Genomic DNA, 16,991 nt, shown 5'->3' with positions numbered 1-16,991 from the left:
CCGGTCCCGCCCCCGCGGCGTCTATGCGGCGCCGGAAGCGGCGCGGCCCCGCTGGCAGCTCGCGGGGCGGCCGCAGCGCCGGGTCCGGCCCAGCCCAGCCCAGCCTCCCCAGGCCCGGCCTCCCCTCGCGGACCGTGAGTAGCGCGGCCGGCACTCCCCCTCCGGGCCGCACCGCCCGGCTCCCGGGCCCTCCGCCGTCCCGAAGCGCCCGCGCCCTCTCGCCACCCCCGCTCCCCGCCGCGGCTCCGGTAGGGCCGCCGCTCCTCGCCACCTCCGTGTGTGGGCTCCCGGCTCTTCTCTCTCCCCGCCCGGAGCGCCTGGGTCTCCCTCACGACCCCTCTCCGCTGCCCTGGGCCTCCACACCCCGCCAAGTGCTTGGGTCCCTCTGCGGTGCCCCCCTCCGGCATCACCGGCTCGTGTTGCCCTTCCCCCGGGAGCTCGGGGTCTCCAAGGCCTCCTTTCCCCATCCAGAACTGGTGCTCCCCACCCCGCCTGGGCCTGCTGGGGCGGCCTGTGTTCCAGCCAGGCCCTTGGCTCTGCCCCAGGCACAGGGGGTTGCATGAGAAGCCTGGAGGTCTCACCTGTGGCCAGCCCCTCTGCCCTGGGGGCTCTCTCCAGCAGGGCAGTGGCCCAGCTCTAAGCAAGCTGCAGCCCTGTGAGCAGGGACAGTGCTGCTCCACAGCCCCGCTGCTGCAGGTGGGGATAGGGCCTATTGCCCCAGGGACCCACAGGCTGACATGGCCAGCGATGGTGCCTCCACACCACCTGCCAGTCCAAGGCCCATGGCCAGCCTGCGCCTCTCGGCCGCTGTTGTTTTCCAGAGTGTGGCAGTGGGGGCACGCTGCTGCAGCAGCCTCGCTAAGGGGTTGGCCGGGAATCATAGAATGTCCTGAGTTGGAAGGGACCCACAAGGATCATTGAGACTAACTCTTGTCCCTGCACAGGACAACCCCACAGTTCACACCATGTGTCTGAGGGTGTTGTCCAGTCTCTTCTTGAAAGCTACCAGGCTTGGGGCTGTGACACCTCCCTGAGGAGCAGAGCTCCTCACTGGCCCCTGGGTGTCAGGGCTTCCCCTCATGGATTGATCCCTGCAGGGTGGGGAGTGCTGGCAGGTGGGGAGGTGCAGTGGGGCTTCTGTTTATGGTACATGAGAGCCATTCATGGCCGTTCATTGTGCCAGGCCCTGTCTTTGCTGGGGGGAGGATTTGAAGGTGCTTGCCGCCCTCACCCTGAACCCCTCCTGGCAGGGAGCCCCAATGGGCACAAAAGCGGAGCAGAGCGTGTCCTGACCCTTGCCCCATGTGGCTGCCCCAGTGTCGGCCCCTGTGACTATGGACGAGTGGAAACCCAACCCTGCCATTAAGCCCCACAAGAAGCGGAGCTGGTATCTTGCCTGGAAGTACAAGCTGATGAACCAGCGCGCGCTGCGGAAGCTGTGCCAGGTGAGTCGCCCGCAGGCCTGCGATTGGATTAGGGCAGATAATCTATAGGGTTTACGAGTTTACGGAGCAGCTGTGTGGGTGGAGGTGGGTCTGCTGGCCGTGCTGGGTGACTTAATGTGCTGGGGAAGCATAGCTTGTCCCCCTCCGTGGGTTTGTGCTCATGCACAGAAGGATCTGTCATGTCTAACAGTTCCTTCCATCTTCCAGTGGACCTGTTGGGTGACTATGGCAGGAGATACAGTTATCCACGTGTCCTTGGGAGGCTTTCAGCTGGAAACCTGACCAGTTCCTCCCTTCCTGGTTCTGGACCCATGCTGAGTGCAGCAGGGTTCTGCCTGCAGAGTGAAACTATCCATGCCCCATTTGGTTTGCAAACCAGGCCTGGTATAAGACGCAACAGGTGGACAGAGAAAAGAGGGCTGAGTAACGGGATCTCTGGCCCCAGAGACAGCTGGCGTCTGGGAACAGGCCTGGTCGCCTGTGCAGTAAAGCGGCTAATCCTCAGCGGAGCTGGCGTCCTGGGAAGTGTCTGGGGGTGTAAGGACAGGGAGGGTTTGGCCCCATGGCAGCAAGCTGCAGAAAAAGGGCCATTCCTGAGATGAGCAGAGCTTGTGAAATCTGGCAGTTGGTTGCTGTGGAAGGGAGCAGGGGAGGGTTTTGCATGTGCCTGGGAGGACAAAGGCTTGCGAGGGCTCCCTGGGGAAGGAGACTGCTCAGTCCTGCATATCCTGGGGTGCTCAGGGCTTGGGAACGGGCCTGATGTTCAGGCAGGCATTGCTCATTGTGCTGGGTGCAGTGGGCTAGAGCCTGTCTGCTGTCATCTCTTTTCATGGCACTGCTGTGGCTTGAAACACAGATGAAAAATGAGCTTAAAATATGTAAACCAGAGCTGGAAGTATGGAGTAGTCAGGTCTCCAGCAGCTGGGCCTTTATCAGCAGCCTTGAATGAGCCAACCTAGTTAGACCCGGCTGCTGGTCTTGCTTAGTGTTGCCTTGTTTGCTCTGGTCACTGAGGCTGTTCCCACATGTCTCCAGTACCGACCAGGCTGGAGAGTCTGGGCAAGTTGGTAAGGTGACCTTGCTGCTGGCCACCAAGTATAACTTGCTCCTCACCACGAGCCCAAGGCTCTGTTCTTGGCTAATTAAAAGCTTTCTGTGCACAGATCCCAAAAGGTGCTCCTACTCCTGAGTCAACAGCAAATCAGTGAGCCAAAATACCATAGTGACATTTATATCATCACGTTGTCTTATTGCTGGTATTCCATCTTCATCTTCCTCAGTTCCTTCCTGAACCCATTTGGCTGCTTGGCAGAGGCAGCAGCAACGCGTAGCTTTGGGGTGGTAGCTGGCCAGGTGGAGGGGGGATCCTTTTAGTGCCTCTCACCAAGGGCAGGCCTATGTGTGATCTCAACCCCATACCAGACCTCAGAGAATCAAGGGTCCTAGAGCTGAAAAAGGCACAGGTTTTTAGGAAGCAAGCTGTTGGGGCGTTGAGGGGCAAGGAAAGTCTCAAAACCACCTATCAAGAGTTCAGTGCTCTCCATCTAATGAAAGCATTTCACCTTGATAGATGAGAATTAACCCACTTCCAATGTGTCCAGATTGGTGAGCAGATTCCTGCTAAAATACTGCGTCAAGGTTGAGGGTCTCTGCATGGAAAGAGTTTGGTAATTCAGAGTTACAGCTCCCATGGTAAACTTAATCTGTTTCTCCTGCAGCATCACTACTCTTGTCCTTCCCTCTGCACCCAGAGGATGTATTCAGGGGGAGAGGAGATGCAAGTCCCCCAGTGCAAGCACCACCATTTCTCATGGCTCTGTTGCTCCCAGACCAAGGGGAGGAAGAAAAGACTACAATATTTCTACGAGCACCTCTATTTACTAAAATGCATCTTATTTTTCTCTTGCCCGACTACAGTCTTTTTCCTGGTATTTGGACCCAGTGCAAAGCAGAAACTACCCCATGCTAATGAAAGCGTTTCACCCTAAAACTCGATCACCTGTATTTCTTTCTCTTTGCCTTTTCCTAGAAGAAAACAGGAGAAATGTCAGATGATAATGATCCCTTGCAAGATCTCCTTGGGGTTCCCTGCAGCCTCTGCCAAGGAGGTTGCCTGATCTTGGATTTGTTACTTACAAGTTGGTAACACAAAGCGTCCTGCTTTGCAGACGGGTGCTGTCCTCTTCCTGCTTGTGACTGTAATTGTGAACATCAAGCTGATCTTGGACACCAGGAGAGCTGCTTATGCGGAGGAAGAGGAGTCTGCACAGGACTACGGTGAGGGGCAGCATCTGGCTTTTTTTTTTGAAAGCAAAGAAACGAGAGAGAGGAGTAATTTCTTTAAGTCACAGCAAACTTGTGACCAGCTACGGCACGGAAGACAGGTCTGTGCATGTGGGGTTGAAAAAAATTAATAGAAAAGGCTATTCCTGTTCCTGGTCTGTCTACTTAAAGCTTTAGCATGTTTGACTGCAGAGGTCTGTGTGGGCTGGGACCAGAGCTGTTGCCATTTTGGATTTCCTTTATCTGCTGCACCCCACTGATTCTGACCCATGGCTTGCTGGGCTGGGATACCTGGTGGGCCTGACCTCCTGGAGGCTTGGGTGGGATAGGGCCAAGCAGGGACAAGCCAGAGGTGCCTTGGCTGGTTAAGACTGGGCATTTCTCCCCCATAGATGACGAGGTGCTGAATGTGGAGGTCCCCAGGCGCCCTGTCAGCAACAAGAAGGTCTTGGATGTTGAGGTGTACTCCAGCCGGTCAAAGGTCTACGTGGCTGTGGATGGGACAACAGTAAGTGATGGGTGCTGGCTGTCCCTGTGAGCAGAGGATGGGGGGAGCTGACTGTGTGAAGCCTCAAGCAGCAGGTGGTAAGAGTGCTTTGGTGACTGGCAAGAAGGTTGGGAGTGGATCCCCCTCCTGCCAACAGAACTGTGGCAGTGTTGTCCCACCTTATCTTCTACTCTGGCATTCATCACTGCCACGAGCAAAGCCACAATATCACAGGAAGGGGACTTGCCCTTTGTTTGGGGTCACTGCTGTGCTGAATGGGCAGGGAATAAGAGATCCTGGCCTATGGTTCTCATTGCTTCTCCACTTGCAGGTCCTGGAAGATGAGGCTCGGGAGCAGGGAAGAGGGATCCACGTCATCGTCTTAAACCAGGCTACGGTAAAGCATCCCCACGTGTCGGCATTTGTCTTTCTTCCTAGGCAATGTTTGTCTTTGCTCTTTAATTGTTGGGTACCTGAGGCAAAGGGCAGCCAGGAGGGAAGGCCCTGAATGCTTGTTTGCCTGTAGCTTCCAGAGCACGAGTTGGTCACCCAGAGAGTCCCTGCAGGGTTTCTCTTGTGCGTGCCTGGCTGTTCTTGGGGAGCAGGCAGGAGAGGAGCTGTGAAGTTGGGTAATGCTGTCCCGTGGACCTCAGTGCACTTCATGTTGTGTGGGAAGGCCCAAAGGCTGAATTTGCCTGGGGACTAACTCCCTGGCATACCTGAAAAGTAACTCATCCTGTTGTTCAGGGACTGAGACTTCCAGGACAGATTTCCATAATTCCATGTGTCCTGGCCATGTCACATTTAAGATGCATCTGACGTTTGAATACCAACAGGGTCATGTGATGGCCAAGAGGGTCTTTGACACCTATTCTCCCCATGAAGATGAAGCCATGGTACTTTTCCTCAACATGGTTGCCCGGGGCCGGATCCTGATCTTCACCATTAAGGTATGTGACCTTAGTGTAAAAAGAAACAGTCATCTTGAGTCACGATGCCCTACAGCTCAGCTGAGCAGTGGCCTGCTGAACATCATCTGAGATTCCCAGGGCTAAATGTCACATCCCTGCTGGGCTGTTTCTCCCTGGCAGGATCACCTCCCTTGTCTTCTCGCTCCCCCTTTTTACTACAGATACTCTTGTGTGCCCAGCAAGGCAGGACAGCAAAAAGCAGATGTGTCAGTGTCTGCAGCAATAAGCAAGAGGTTAGGTGGAGAATGGACTTGAGAAAAAATATGAAGATGGTGGGACCCTTCTGGATCTGAGTTCCAGGCTGTTGGGTGGGAGAGGACTGTGGACTGTGCTGGCCCTGGGCTGCTGTGTGAGCAGCACTGTGCTGCTTCAGGGTTTCAGGTTTAGCTGTGTTAAGTGTTGCTAAACACATGGCCCCGCTCAAGAACAATTTGGTCTCAAGGAAACAGGAGTCTGACTCCTCTGACATCCCTGTGGGTCATGGTGAAGCCACCAGCAGGTTTAGTGGCACAGAGACTGTAGGAACGTGCTCTTGAAGATGTCTGGCTCGGGTGGTTCAGGGGTAGGAGTGGGCCCTGTACCTTTGATATTGACAGGAGGCTTTCCTTGTCTGCACTGGGAGACAGACCTCAGCTCCAGGGTTGTGTTTTGTTCCAGGATGAAGGCTCCTTTCACCTCAAGGACACAGCCAAGAATGTCCTGAAAAGCCTGGGGAGCCAAGTCGCGCCATTCCTGAGCTGGAGAGACATGTGGACATTTGTGGGGAAGAAGGGAGGTGAGTCTTGCACAAGCTGTGAGGGGGTTCATGGCCTCTTTTTTTGTGGAGAAGCTAGGTGAACACAAACCCAGCCCGTCCCCAAGATGCTGTATGAGCTCACAGAGAGCAGGCAACTCTGTTCCTGGGCATGAGGGAGGGGATGGGGGCAGAGCATGTCCCTTCAGCAGCTCACCAAAGGCCAAGGGAAAAAGGTGCCAACCTGCCACCCTGAGTTACATGCCCAGATCATGCCCTGACACAGCGGGGATGGGCCCTTCCAGACAGTCCTGACCCTGTGTCCCTGCTCCAGGGGAAGTGTATGGGGAGAAGCACGCCAAGTCACCCGCCCTCTCGACATGGGGTGACCCTGTCCTGCTGAAGACAGAAGTTCATCTGACATCTGTGGAAGGTAGGAAGTAAGATCTGCTCTGTGGTGCCAGGTATCTCTGGGACAGGTCTCCCTGCTGCTCGTGGTGGTTTTGAACCGAAGCTGTGGGTTTGTTAGCAACATCCCAGGATGGATTTAAGGCTGTTTGGAGTGGAGATGGTAACTTTTAAAATGGGGCCAACTTCCCTTCTTCCTGCTTCCATGGCAATTCCAGGCATGGTGGTAGGGAAAGATGGGGACAGGGGAATGGGGACATGGTCTGGCCATTTGTCACCTCTCCGAACCAAGCCTGGCTCAATCTTTTCTGTTAGCCTTGAGCATGGCCCATTGCTGCTCAGAGAGGCCGTGCAGTGGAGTTAGTTTCTGAATGGTGCCTGTGCTTATATCCTGCACCCAGAAGTGTTGCTTGTTTGTGGCAATAAGGACTAGGCTGGCAATGGCTGAGCCCAAGGAGAGCTGTCTGTGTGGCAGCGCATCCTGGAGCACACAAGGTTGAGGCCATGGGGATGAGCAGTCTGGTTTTTCTCCTTGGCGCCTCCAGATGCTGAGTGCCACTGGCCCGACACAGAGCTGAACCGCCGACGGAAGAGGTTCTGCAGCAAAGTAGAAGGTTACGGCAGCGTCTGCAGCTGCAAAGACCCCACACCTATCGAGTTCAACCCCGATCCTGTGAGTGCAGGGGCAGAGTATTGGGAAGACTCCAGGAGGGAGGGCTAGGCTGGACCAGGTGTGTTTGTAGATTGTCCTTAAGCACCAGCTGAGTGGTGAAAACTGCCCCTGGGCAAGCTTTTAATGCCAGCAAAGGTAAGGTGAATACAGGTAGTCAGGTCACGCTGGGGAAGGGGAGTTCCCTTGCTCTACGTCTGCCATGACCTGTGAGATGCCCATGGCTCTAGGGACCTCAGCATGAGCAGCAGAGCCTATACATGAGGTTCTCTGTAAATGAGGTTCCTTGGGACATAGTTTAGTGCCAGTGTTAAGGTTCATGGTTGGCCTCAATGATCTTGAGGGTCTCTTCCAAGCAAAATGGTTCTATGACTCTGCATTTGGAGACAGAGTTGCTGTGATGGCATTTGAGATGTCCTTGGCCCAGTGCTGAGGGGTTTGAACAAAGGGTGGATGCAGGTTGGGATTTGGGAGCTGGGTCTGAGGTGTGGTATAGGGAGGAAGCTGGCAGAGTCTCCAGCAGTGCTGGGTAGAGCACTGGCTGGTTGGTGTGGTCCTGAGCCCAGGATTGTGCAGCTCTACTGTTTAACAGTGTGGCTGATCCCTGCCCCTTGGATCCTGCTTTCAGTGGCATGGCCTCCCACAGCACCACTTACGCATGTTTTGGTTTTTTTTTTTTTTTCCTCTTCCAGCTCAAAGACAATAAAGTCTTTGATGTGCCTGTAGCTGTTATTGCAGGGAATCGCCCCAACTACCTGTACAGGTGAGCACTTCCAGGGGACACGGCTTGGCTGCTTTGTGCCACAAGACCTGGCCCAAGCTCTCCTCCTCGTCCTCCTGGTAGGATCTAGCCTCCTCCGGGGATTGCAGGAGCAATGTGTGCAGGCCTGCTTGGACACATCCCAGGCTCCTCGGCCATGGGAAAGGGAAGAGCCTGGGGTCCTGTTTCCTTCCTGTGCACCCCTTCCCCCACCCCAAGGGATCCGTACCCATCTGGCACTCCTGGGCCCACTGGGGCTGTGTGCTCAGGCCCCTCCATCTCTCCACAGGATGCTGCGCTCCTTGCTGTCGGCTCAGGGCGTCAATCCACAGATGATCACTGTCTTCATCGATGGGTACTACGAGGTGAGGGCACTCCTGGAGGTCCTTGTAACCAGGTTCTTGTTCCCCCAGCCATGGGATGTGGTGCTGCCCCAGTCTTTGATGAGTGGCAGGCTATGGCCCCTTCACCCTTCCTTCTGCTGTGGGTCACACTGCTCCTCCTCACTCCTACACAAAGTCAATCAGCTTGACCAAGCCATGGGTATGGATAAAGCTGCCTTGGCCTTTCCCAGAGCCCAGATTTTACATCCCCATGTCAGAAAGAGGCTGGTGCACAGGAATTAGGTGGTCGTGCTGGGCTCCCACCGCCTCCCTCTCTTGTCTGATGAGTGTCACCAGCCCTTTGAGCAGGGTCTGGGTGTGACACTGCCTGTCCAGCTCCCTCGCATGAAGCATAATGAACCAATCCAGCTGTGCCCATCCAGCTCCACTCTCAGTAAAAGGTGAAGAGACCCAAAACTACCTGTTTTCACAAGGCTCCTGAAAGCTGTGGCCAGGTAGAGGAGAGCTGGTCCTTTTGAGGGCAAAGACCTTCCTGTCAGCTCAACCCTATAAAGCCCTTGGAGGATCCCACTGCACGTCCTGGCTCTCTGCCAGTGGGATGTGCTTTGGGACAGGCCTTTGGCATCCTCGCAGGTCTCAAGAGCTTTCTAGCCCTCACCTCGGCAGCAGCCCATGAGGTATTGTCTAGTTGCCTTGTGACGGAGACAAGGTAGGGAACAGGCTCGTTCTCTTGCAGGCCACTCCCACCACTGCCAGGTTGTGGGGCTGGAGGGGGCTAGTGTGTTTATGCAGCCTCTTACTGCAGCACATCAGGGTGGTTAAAGATAGCAGCATCCATTGCCATGGCAATGGGAGCAGCATCCCTTAGCTATGAGGGGGACAGCCTGGATGCCTGGGCTGCCATGGTGGATGCCAAGGAAAGGGGGAATAGTTGGTGCAACAGGAGCTCCTCCTCTCATTTGTCGCTAAGGGGTGGGATGGACAGGAAGGGGACAGAGAAGGCCTTAGTGCGGCCTCCTTGGGGCAGAGGTTAGTCAGCCCACACCTGGGTTACTTCTGACCCCAGCACGGATGTGCTTGGTCAGAGAGATCCCTTTCTTGGCAACTGTGAGAGAAAATAAAGTCGATCGTAGTCTCAACATTAAGCAGCTGGTAGGTGTTCCTGGCTGTACCTGTTTTCTCTCTACACTGTCCAGGGAGGACTGGGGATTTGGGCTTCTTGGGTATTCTTGGATACAAGTTTGAGTCTGCAAACTAGCAGGGCTAACAGAAACTTGTGGTGATACTTAAGGGCTGAAGGGCTAAAAGGGTTTGGTGAATTCCTTGTTGTGGGGTCTTCAGCACAGCACCATCTGGAGCCTCACTTGTCCCCAGGAGGACAACCACACATAAGAGATCTCACAGGCATGTTCCCACTGTCCCAGGGAGGCGCCATTGCTAGAGGATAAGGAGAATGTGTCCAGACCTACACGTTTGATGAGCTGTGTATTGTTCCATTGCAGGAGCCGATGGATGTTGTGGAGCTGTTTGGCCTCTCAGGAATCCAGCACACTCCTATCAGCATTAAAAATGCCAGAGTTTCCCAGGTGAGAGACCTTTCCCAAATCCTGGGAGAGTTATTTCCTGGGACCTGGAATAGCAGTCAATGGGGCAGGCTTAGCCCCACCGCTGTGCCAGGCTGCCCTTTCCTGTGGTGTGGGAGTTGGTGCTAACACAGACAACGATCTGTCTTATCTTGTAGCACTACAAAGCCAGCCTGACTGCAACCTTCAACCTGTTCCCGGTGAGTGAGGTTTCTGCATGTGCCCCATGGGAGCAGAACAGCACAGGGTTTCCCTGGGAGAGTGGTGTCTGGGACCCCCAACTCACGGGAGCTGGAACTAGTCCTGTGGAGCAGCGAACAGCACAGACGGGAGACACTGCTTGGTGTCTCTGCTCTGTTCTGGTCCTGTCCTCCTGACATCTCTCCTTGCCTTACAGGATGCCAAATTTGCTGTGGTTTTGGAGGAAGACCTTGACATTTCTGTTGACTTCTTCAGGTAAAGCTGTGGGTCCCTGAGCTCCTGTTTGGGAGGAGCATTTCCTAGGAACTCTCTGGGTACTCATGAGAGACCAAATCCCTGCTGTGCTGTAGCTCACCTGTGTGAGGCTGAGCAGCGACCAGGCAACAGCCATAACTGATCTCTGCCTGCCAAGAGATCAGGTCTTGAATCCACTGTCCTTGTGCTTAGCACAGGGTGCCTTCAGGGGCTGGGATCTCTTCCTGGTTCGCTTTTTGGGGCTGCCGATCCATTCTCTATGCACATGGTTGGGACTGCCCCATAGCAAGAGGACAGGGACAGTATCTAACAGGGCTCCTGTTTCTTCTTAAGGAGGAGAAACTATGGGACAAGAGACAATATTGTCCCCTCTCCATGGTGAGATGCAGCTTAGCTTGTTTACATGTTCCTCCCCTGATCTCATACCAACATCAGCCAACTTGGCCAAGAGATGGGTTAAACAGTCCCAGTAGTTGGAGGTGACTTGTACCTTGCTGGAGAATTTGCCTTGATTTGCCTGGGGGAAGGATATTTGACCAGAGACTGGGCAACTCTTTCCTCAGCTTTCTGAGCCAGTCGATACACCTTCTGGAGGAGGACGAGAGCCTGTACTGCATCTCAGCTTGGAACGACCAGGTGGGTGAGGGAGGATGGCAGAGGAGGGACATCTCTGCCCTGTGGTGTTCCCAAGTTAGGCTGGGGTCTGAGTTCTGTCTGTAGAGCAGGGTGTTATCCCCATCATCATTGTAAGTGGGTCTGTCTCCCCAGTGTTGAACTGTTCAGAAGTGCCACTGCGAATCACCATCCTGTCCCTGCTGTGTCCTTCTCAGTGGCTGTCACCTGCTCCCTCTGCTGGAGGTCTCCATAGAGCAGGGTGCCTCCTGTTTTGGCGGTAGGGGTGCATTGAGCGTGCTGAATGTTCCCCATAACATTGCAGGGCTATGAGCACACAGCTGAGGACCCCTCGCTCCTGTACCGCGTGGAGACCATGCCAGGCCTGGGCTGGGTGCTCCGGAAGAGCCTGTACAAGGATGAGCTGGAGCCAAAGTGGCCAACCCCTGAGAAGGTGAGTACCCTGGAGGCACCTTGTCTTCTGCACCCCATTTCTCTGCCTATCAGCAGTCCTTGATCATCACCCAGTCCCTGTGGGTACAACTCTTGGAGGGTTCCTGGCTCTTCCTGAGCTTCTGCTGTGAAGGAGGCCCAAGCAGAATGGATTTGGGACAGGCAATAACTTGAGGACCATGTAACCAGCCCCAGGACTGGCTGAAACAGCACAGGCAGGCTGGGACCAAAGGGACTGGAGCTGGTGTGGGCAGCCAGAAAGGTCCCTGGGCAGCCACTGCACCAAATCATGTCCCCAAACTTGAGCGTGAGTTGCAGTTTCCCTTCCCCAGCTCTGGGACTGGGACATGTGGATGCGGATGCCCGAGCAGCGGAAGGGCCGGGAGTGCATCATCCCCGACATCTCACGCTCCTACCACTTCGGCATCGTGGGGCTCAACATGAATGGCTACTTCCACGTGAGTGACCTCCTGCAGCCCCCAGGACCCATCCTGGTGCTGAGCTCTGACTCCACCATCTTTCCAGGTAGTGGGGATGCTTGAGGTGACCCCCAAGTACTGCTGACTCCTGACTGAACCCTGTGTTCCTTCCCTCCTCTCTCTCTTCCTCCCAGGAAGCCTATTTCAAGAAGCACAAGTTCAACACAGTTCCCAATGTCCAGCTTAAAAACGTGGAGAGGTAAGTGCTGGTCAGAAGGAGATCTGGATGGCATGGTTGCTTGACCTGACCCTTGTCCCCTTGTGCTGGGGACATTTCCATTCCTTCTGGAGCAATAGCCATAACATCCAGCCCCAGCACACTGGCCTCCACTGGGAAATCTTTGCAGTGTTTTTTGTGAGGTTGGATTCAGCTACCTTGTGCTCCTGGTGGACGTGTTGAGGGGTCACGTTTTTGTTGCCACATCTTCCAGGCTATGTGGCAGTCCCTGCTCTCTATCCATTGGCTCCAAACTGCCTTTTGTATTACGCTGAGGCAGTCTTAAGTTTGGATCATCTTGGGATGATCCCTGCTTATCAAACTGTCTGGCTCTACCCTGATCTCTCTGCTCTCTCCCCCTCCAACAGCTTGAGGAAGGATGCCTATGAGACTGAAATCCATCGGCTCCTGGGGTAAGTGCCTGCAGGAGGCTTGGGAGACCATGGGACACACTGGGTAGACCAACCAGGACAGAACAAAGAGTTGAGGTGGCCTCAGCCACGGCTTGCTTGTCTGAAGTACAGTAGGAACAGGCAGGAGGTGGTGGGGTCCCCTCTCACTGCCTGTTCTGTTTCAACAGTGAGGCTGAGGTCTTGGACCACAGCAAGAACCCCTGTGAGGACTCCTTTGTGCCCGACATGGAAGGCAAAGTCTACGTCATGTTCATCAGGATGGAGCAGGAAGCAGATTTCACCACCTGGACTCAGCTTGCCAAGGTGAGGCCCCTGATGTGACCTGTCCTCACCCCTGTACTGATCTTGGCATCGCCAGGAAACATCTGGATGTTGTTCTTGGGTTTGTCCATGGCCTTGAACACAGCTCAGCAAATGGATTCTTGCTGTTCTTGGGTGGTATTTAAGCTTTTGGTGTTCACAAAAGTCACTAGGTCATCCAGGGCAGATGCTCGGCTCAGTGGAGATAAGTCTTACGACCTCCCTCAGTGGGAGTCCAGGGTCTGAGTGTGTCTGGATGATTCTGTCACCTGGAGGTGATGGTCAAACCCCTGTCCTGAGGCAGGAATGGGAGTGGGTTCCCCCTCTTTTCTCACTGCTGGTGGGTGCTGCCTTGTGCTTCCCCAAACAATATGCTGTCACTTTTGCTGTATCTCAGTGAGGACAGGGGTGATGGCTCTTCCCTTGCCAGGGGACACCTGGCCCTGGGGTCTGCCCAGGCTCTGATGCCTCTTCCTCCCTCCCCACCATCCCAGTGCCTCCACATCTGGGACCTGGACGTCCGTGGGAACCACAAGGGGCTGTGGAGGCTCTTCCGCAAAAAGAACCACTTCCTCGTGGTGGGAGTCCCTGCCTCCCCCTACTCGTGAGTATTGGGGGCACAGCAACCTGAGTAATACCTCCCCATCCTCATGGCACTGTCCCTGCCCAGGGCACTGCACCACCCACTTCTGTCCCAGCTCAGTCCTGGGGCACGCCACCCTTCTTCTGAATCGTGGTGGTGGGAGCGGGGACAGGATACATGCCCAGGGCTGGAGGATGTCCCAGTGGGAAGGAGATCATGTGAGGGAGACAGGCTGTGCTCTTGGGAGTTGGGGTCCTGAGGGAGACCACCCCGTCTGCTCCCATTCAACCTCCTCACCTGCAGGTCCAAGAAGCCCTCATCGGTGACACCCATCTACATGGAGCCCCCCGCCAAGGAGGAGGGAGCAGCGGCAGTGCCAGCAGTTCCTGCAGCGGAGCAGACGTGAGACTGGCAGCTGGGAAGCAAGGGGAGCCAGGGGAAGGCAGAGACCCCTGCGGTGCAGACAGAGTTCGCAGCAGCTCAGAGGCTGGTGACCAGACACAGACTCCCTTTTCAGGCTGCAAAATGAGATCTTGGGCTCCATCCAGCCCCCCGTTGTGGTCTCCCTGCCCCTCACACAGGACAGAGTCCTTCCCTGTAGATATGCCACACCCCTGTCCCAGGAACTTTTTTTTTTTTTTTTTAACACAGACTCTTTACTAACGCTGCTTCTATTGCCCCCTGGCTGGGCAAGGCTGGAGGAAGGAGATGCTCGATTTGGGGGCTAGAGGGAGCCTCGAGCAACACCTCAGCTTCCCTTTTCGGCCCTTGAGTCCTGAGAAGGCAGCATGCTCATGTGCAAGTGCTGCAGCCTCCCAGCTCGGTGTTATTTATTAATTCTTGCCTGGCTGGGTTCATGCCCAGCAGTGAATGTGGTGTTGAAGAAAGGATCTTCCAGCATCTCTTCTGTCTCCTGCACAATGGATGCACCTTGAGGACTATGCGAGGTTGGGTGTCTCCCTGCATGCTGGCTTCACTTCTTGGGCTGCGGTGACTGGTGCGGCCCAGCTCATGGAAAGGGAATACAGAAGAGGAGGTGAACTTGGCTGTGGACATGGAGGGGACACTGCAAACCTGGCCTGCAGGCAGTCAGGTGCCCCTTTCTTTACCCTGCAGTTCTGGGTGCTGGAGATAACTGCAGATGGAAGTGGACTTGGCTGCGTGCTGCGGCTCAGACTATCCTCACCTGCCTTCTCTGTGGGGAGCAGCCCTGCCCCCAAGTCATGGGAGAGGGGGTGAAAGTGCCTTGCAGAGTGCGAGGGGAGCAGCCAGTGGACACCCCCCGGCTGCAGGGGTAGGATGGACCCTGGGTCCTCTGGAGCAAGAGAAGCTGTGCTCTGGTGTGGTCCTTTCCTGTGGTACTGTACCCTGTATCTCTCTCCTCCCTGGCCAGGTACCCCCAGCTCTTGCTGAAGGCCGAGGGCTTTGTTCTTCGAAATTCTCACCCTTCCCATGGTACATTGCTAGCAGGGAAGCTGTGAGCTGATCCAGAATGGGCAGCCTGGCTCCCCTGCTGTGGTATGCCCCTCATACAGATGGAGGGGTCCTTATCCCCCCTCCCATGCCTTAGGAAGGACCCCAGAGCCCCCTCCTAACCCCAGCCACTTGGTACTAATATCCCCCTGCACTGGGGTCAGTCCTGAGCCCTTTGCTCAGTGCACGTCCCTGCCATGTCCATGCAGCAAGAGATCTTTGCCCAAGACTGCCAGCATCGGGTGTGGATGCTACACTCTGGCTTGCCCTTGAGAGGAGGATTTGCAGCTCGCACTTCCCCTGTGGTTGCAGGGGCTCTTCCCCTTTATTTTCCCACTGCAAACTGAGCGTTGGGGTCTACACTACACTAACTTATTTATTTATTGCTTGTGGGAAGGGGGGGATGGCAGGAAAGCAGCATGGAGGGCTGGCAGCCCCGAGCCTGTGTGGGGGCGGCTGTGGGAAGGTTTGTCTCTTGTCCCTCTGGCTCTGTCTGTTCTCTTCCTTCCTTGCCTGGGAAGTCTGCTCCTCTCTGGCCAAAATGAGCCCTGTGGGCACACAGCTCAATGCTAGCATGGCTCTGGGGACTCTGACCCTTGTAGTCTCTTCCATGCCTGTTCCAGCAGCAGGGATGGGACAGATGCGGGAGGGGAACAAGAGGGTGCAGGGTGGCATCCTTTAGACTGCGGTACCAGGCTTGGGTTCATCCCTGCTGTCCTCTCCCACCCCCTGGGGGTGAAGCAGATATTGGGAAAGAGATTTGGCTTCAACCCTGGGAAGGCTGCTTGTCCCCAGGCCCTGCTGGGGAAAACCTCTAGTTCTCCATCATGATGCCCTTTCCTTGGCATCGTGGTTCCCAAGGCCCAGTTTTCCTTCTCCCTGAAATTCCCTTTCCCTTCTTCTCTGATGGGACTCAGCCCTGCCCTCCTCATAGCTCTTTCTGGGTTTGGGGAGGGTGGTCCTAAGGGTAGGAAATGGCTGAATATGAGGTCCCCTCTCCTTCCTGGCTCTGCAGTGTCCTGGGGGCTGAATCTCCCTGCTCTTCGTGACAGCAGGACTTGACCCATGGGCTATGAGCCCCTCAATTTTTCCCCCTCTCCTGCAGTGGGCCCACTGGGTGCTGTTCTCCGTCCCTCTCTGTTCCTCCAGCAAGGCTCCGGTGTGGTGGCCATGGTAGCACCGGATGCATAGGCATCCCCAGGGCTTGCTGCTTTCTCAAGTGAATTATTTTTTCAAGAATAAACATTGCAAAGCTGTTGAGCCTACTGTGTTTTCATGGCTGAGCTTGTGCACAGCCCAGGGCTGGGGTCCCCGGTGCTGGCCACCTGCCTGGAAACGACAGCCCCCTGTCCTCTGGTGTCTTTCTGCCCTGTGCACCATGGGGCTGGCCGTGGGCTAATGGTGGCCCTGGGCCCCTGCCCTGTGGCTCCCATGCCAGCAGAGGTCCTCCAAGCCATGCAGTGCTAGAGCATCTGTCACAGGTCTGTGAGCTGTTTCCTCCTCAAGCTTTATCCCCTTAATCTTCAGCAACCAAAGGAAACTGTCGACAAGCTGCCTGAGGACTCCTGCTTGGCGTAACCAGCTCCCATGTCCCCCAGCACCTCCAGCTGCTGTCCCCTGAGGAACGCAGACCCATGGCCCTCTGCCCCCCTCTTGGTGTCCCCTTGGGGGTTCACAGGGTGAAGCAGCTGCTTGTCCTAGGGTGGGGGGCAGTGAGCAGCCAGCCCCAGCATTTGCACCCCACAATCCAGCAGTCTGAGCCCCCCAGGGCTGGGCTGCGTTGCTGACCTCTCTGGTGGATTTGTGTTTCTTTCCTTTGGGGGAAATGGGGTCTCGGAATAAGGACCCCTTGCCCAAGGTCACAGCCGAAGGATGTTGTAGCTGCAGGGGATCAGGCCTATCAGCCAACTGGAGCTGAGATCTGACAATTCACACCATGCCACACCAGGATCAGCCCCACACACTGCTCTTGGGCTGCTCAGCCCCTGCCCGGTTGTTGCTGTGGATGGCAAAGCAAAAGCAGGGGCTACAGGAGGGACCACCAGCAAAACTACCCCTGTACCACAAAGGTGGGTGCAGGCAGGGGTGAAGTGAAGCCAAGCCAAGTGAGGAGCCGGCTTGGTACTGCCATGGGATAAAAACAGCCACAGAGCACCTCGGTCAGCCCTGTCTGCGTGACTTTTGCAGGAAGCCCAAGAGACCTCTCCAGATTGCTGCCCCCGTGGAGCAGGGAGGGCTAGGGGTGCACCCATTTCTGGGGCAGAAACCGCGGGACCCAAAGGAAACTGCAATGGGAGAGCGCTGGCCACCAGCACAGACTG

The 16,991-nt window shown here is 55.6% G+C and overlaps 1 protein-coding gene across 4 annotated transcripts; it reads left to right on the top strand.

Moving 5' to 3' along the window:
- The first annotated feature begins 44 nt into the window (after nucleotides 1–44).
- On the top strand, nucleotides 45–15,930 carry POMGNT1 (protein O-linked mannose N-acetylglucosaminyltransferase 1 (beta 1,2-)). Of its 4 annotated transcripts, none has more exons than XM_065656498.1 (22): nucleotides 45–134; nucleotides 1,318–1,445; nucleotides 3,614–3,722; nucleotides 4,121–4,236; nucleotides 4,547–4,612; nucleotides 5,052–5,165; nucleotides 5,844–5,961; nucleotides 6,254–6,352; nucleotides 6,873–7,000; nucleotides 7,690–7,760; nucleotides 8,047–8,122; nucleotides 9,604–9,687; nucleotides 9,843–9,884; nucleotides 10,082–10,140; nucleotides 10,704–10,776; nucleotides 11,078–11,206; nucleotides 11,538–11,663; nucleotides 11,819–11,883; nucleotides 12,270–12,314; nucleotides 12,482–12,617; nucleotides 13,109–13,218; nucleotides 13,501–15,930. In XM_065656498.1, the coding sequence occupies exons 2-22, from the start codon at nucleotides 1,335–1,337 to the stop codon at nucleotides 13,601–13,603; spliced, it is 1,980 nt and encodes a 659-aa protein (XP_065512570.1). In that variant the 5' UTR covers nucleotides 45–134; nucleotides 1,318–1,334; the 3' UTR covers nucleotides 13,604–15,930. The 4 variants fall into 4 exon arrangements, with proteins under 4 accessions (XP_065512570.1, XP_065512568.1, XP_065512569.1 ...); XM_065656496.1 differs by having other exon boundaries at nucleotides 1,251–1,445; XM_065656497.1 differs by lacking the exon at nucleotides 45–134 and adding an exon at nucleotides 148–248 and having other exon boundaries at nucleotides 1,251–1,445.
- The last annotated feature ends 1,061 nt before the right edge of the window (nucleotides 15,931–16,991 follow it).

This window comes from Caloenas nicobarica, chromosome Z, assembly GCF_036013445.1.
Source record: "Caloenas nicobarica isolate bCalNic1 chromosome Z, bCalNic1.hap1, whole genome shotgun sequence".
Taxonomy (NCBI): Eukaryota; Metazoa; Chordata; class Aves; order Columbiformes; family Columbidae; genus Caloenas; species Caloenas nicobarica.
Note: the sequence above shows the minus strand (reverse complement) of the source record. Positions and strands in the feature narration are given on the sequence as shown.

Bases quoted from the DNA above. Each gene is read 5' to 3' on its own strand.
- POMGNT1 (XM_065656498.1), top strand. From the start codon at position 1,335: ATGGACGAGTGGAAACCCAACCCTGCCATTAAGCCCCACAAGAAGCGG. The intron at 6,353-6,872 runs GTAGGAAGTAAG...TGGCGCCTCCAG, and splicing joins TCATCTGACATCTGTGGAAG to ATGCTGAGTGCCACTGGCCC. The intron at 9,688-9,842 runs GTGAGAGACCTT...CTTATCTTGTAG, and splicing joins AAAATGCCAGAGTTTCCCAG to CACTACAAAGCCAGCCTGAC.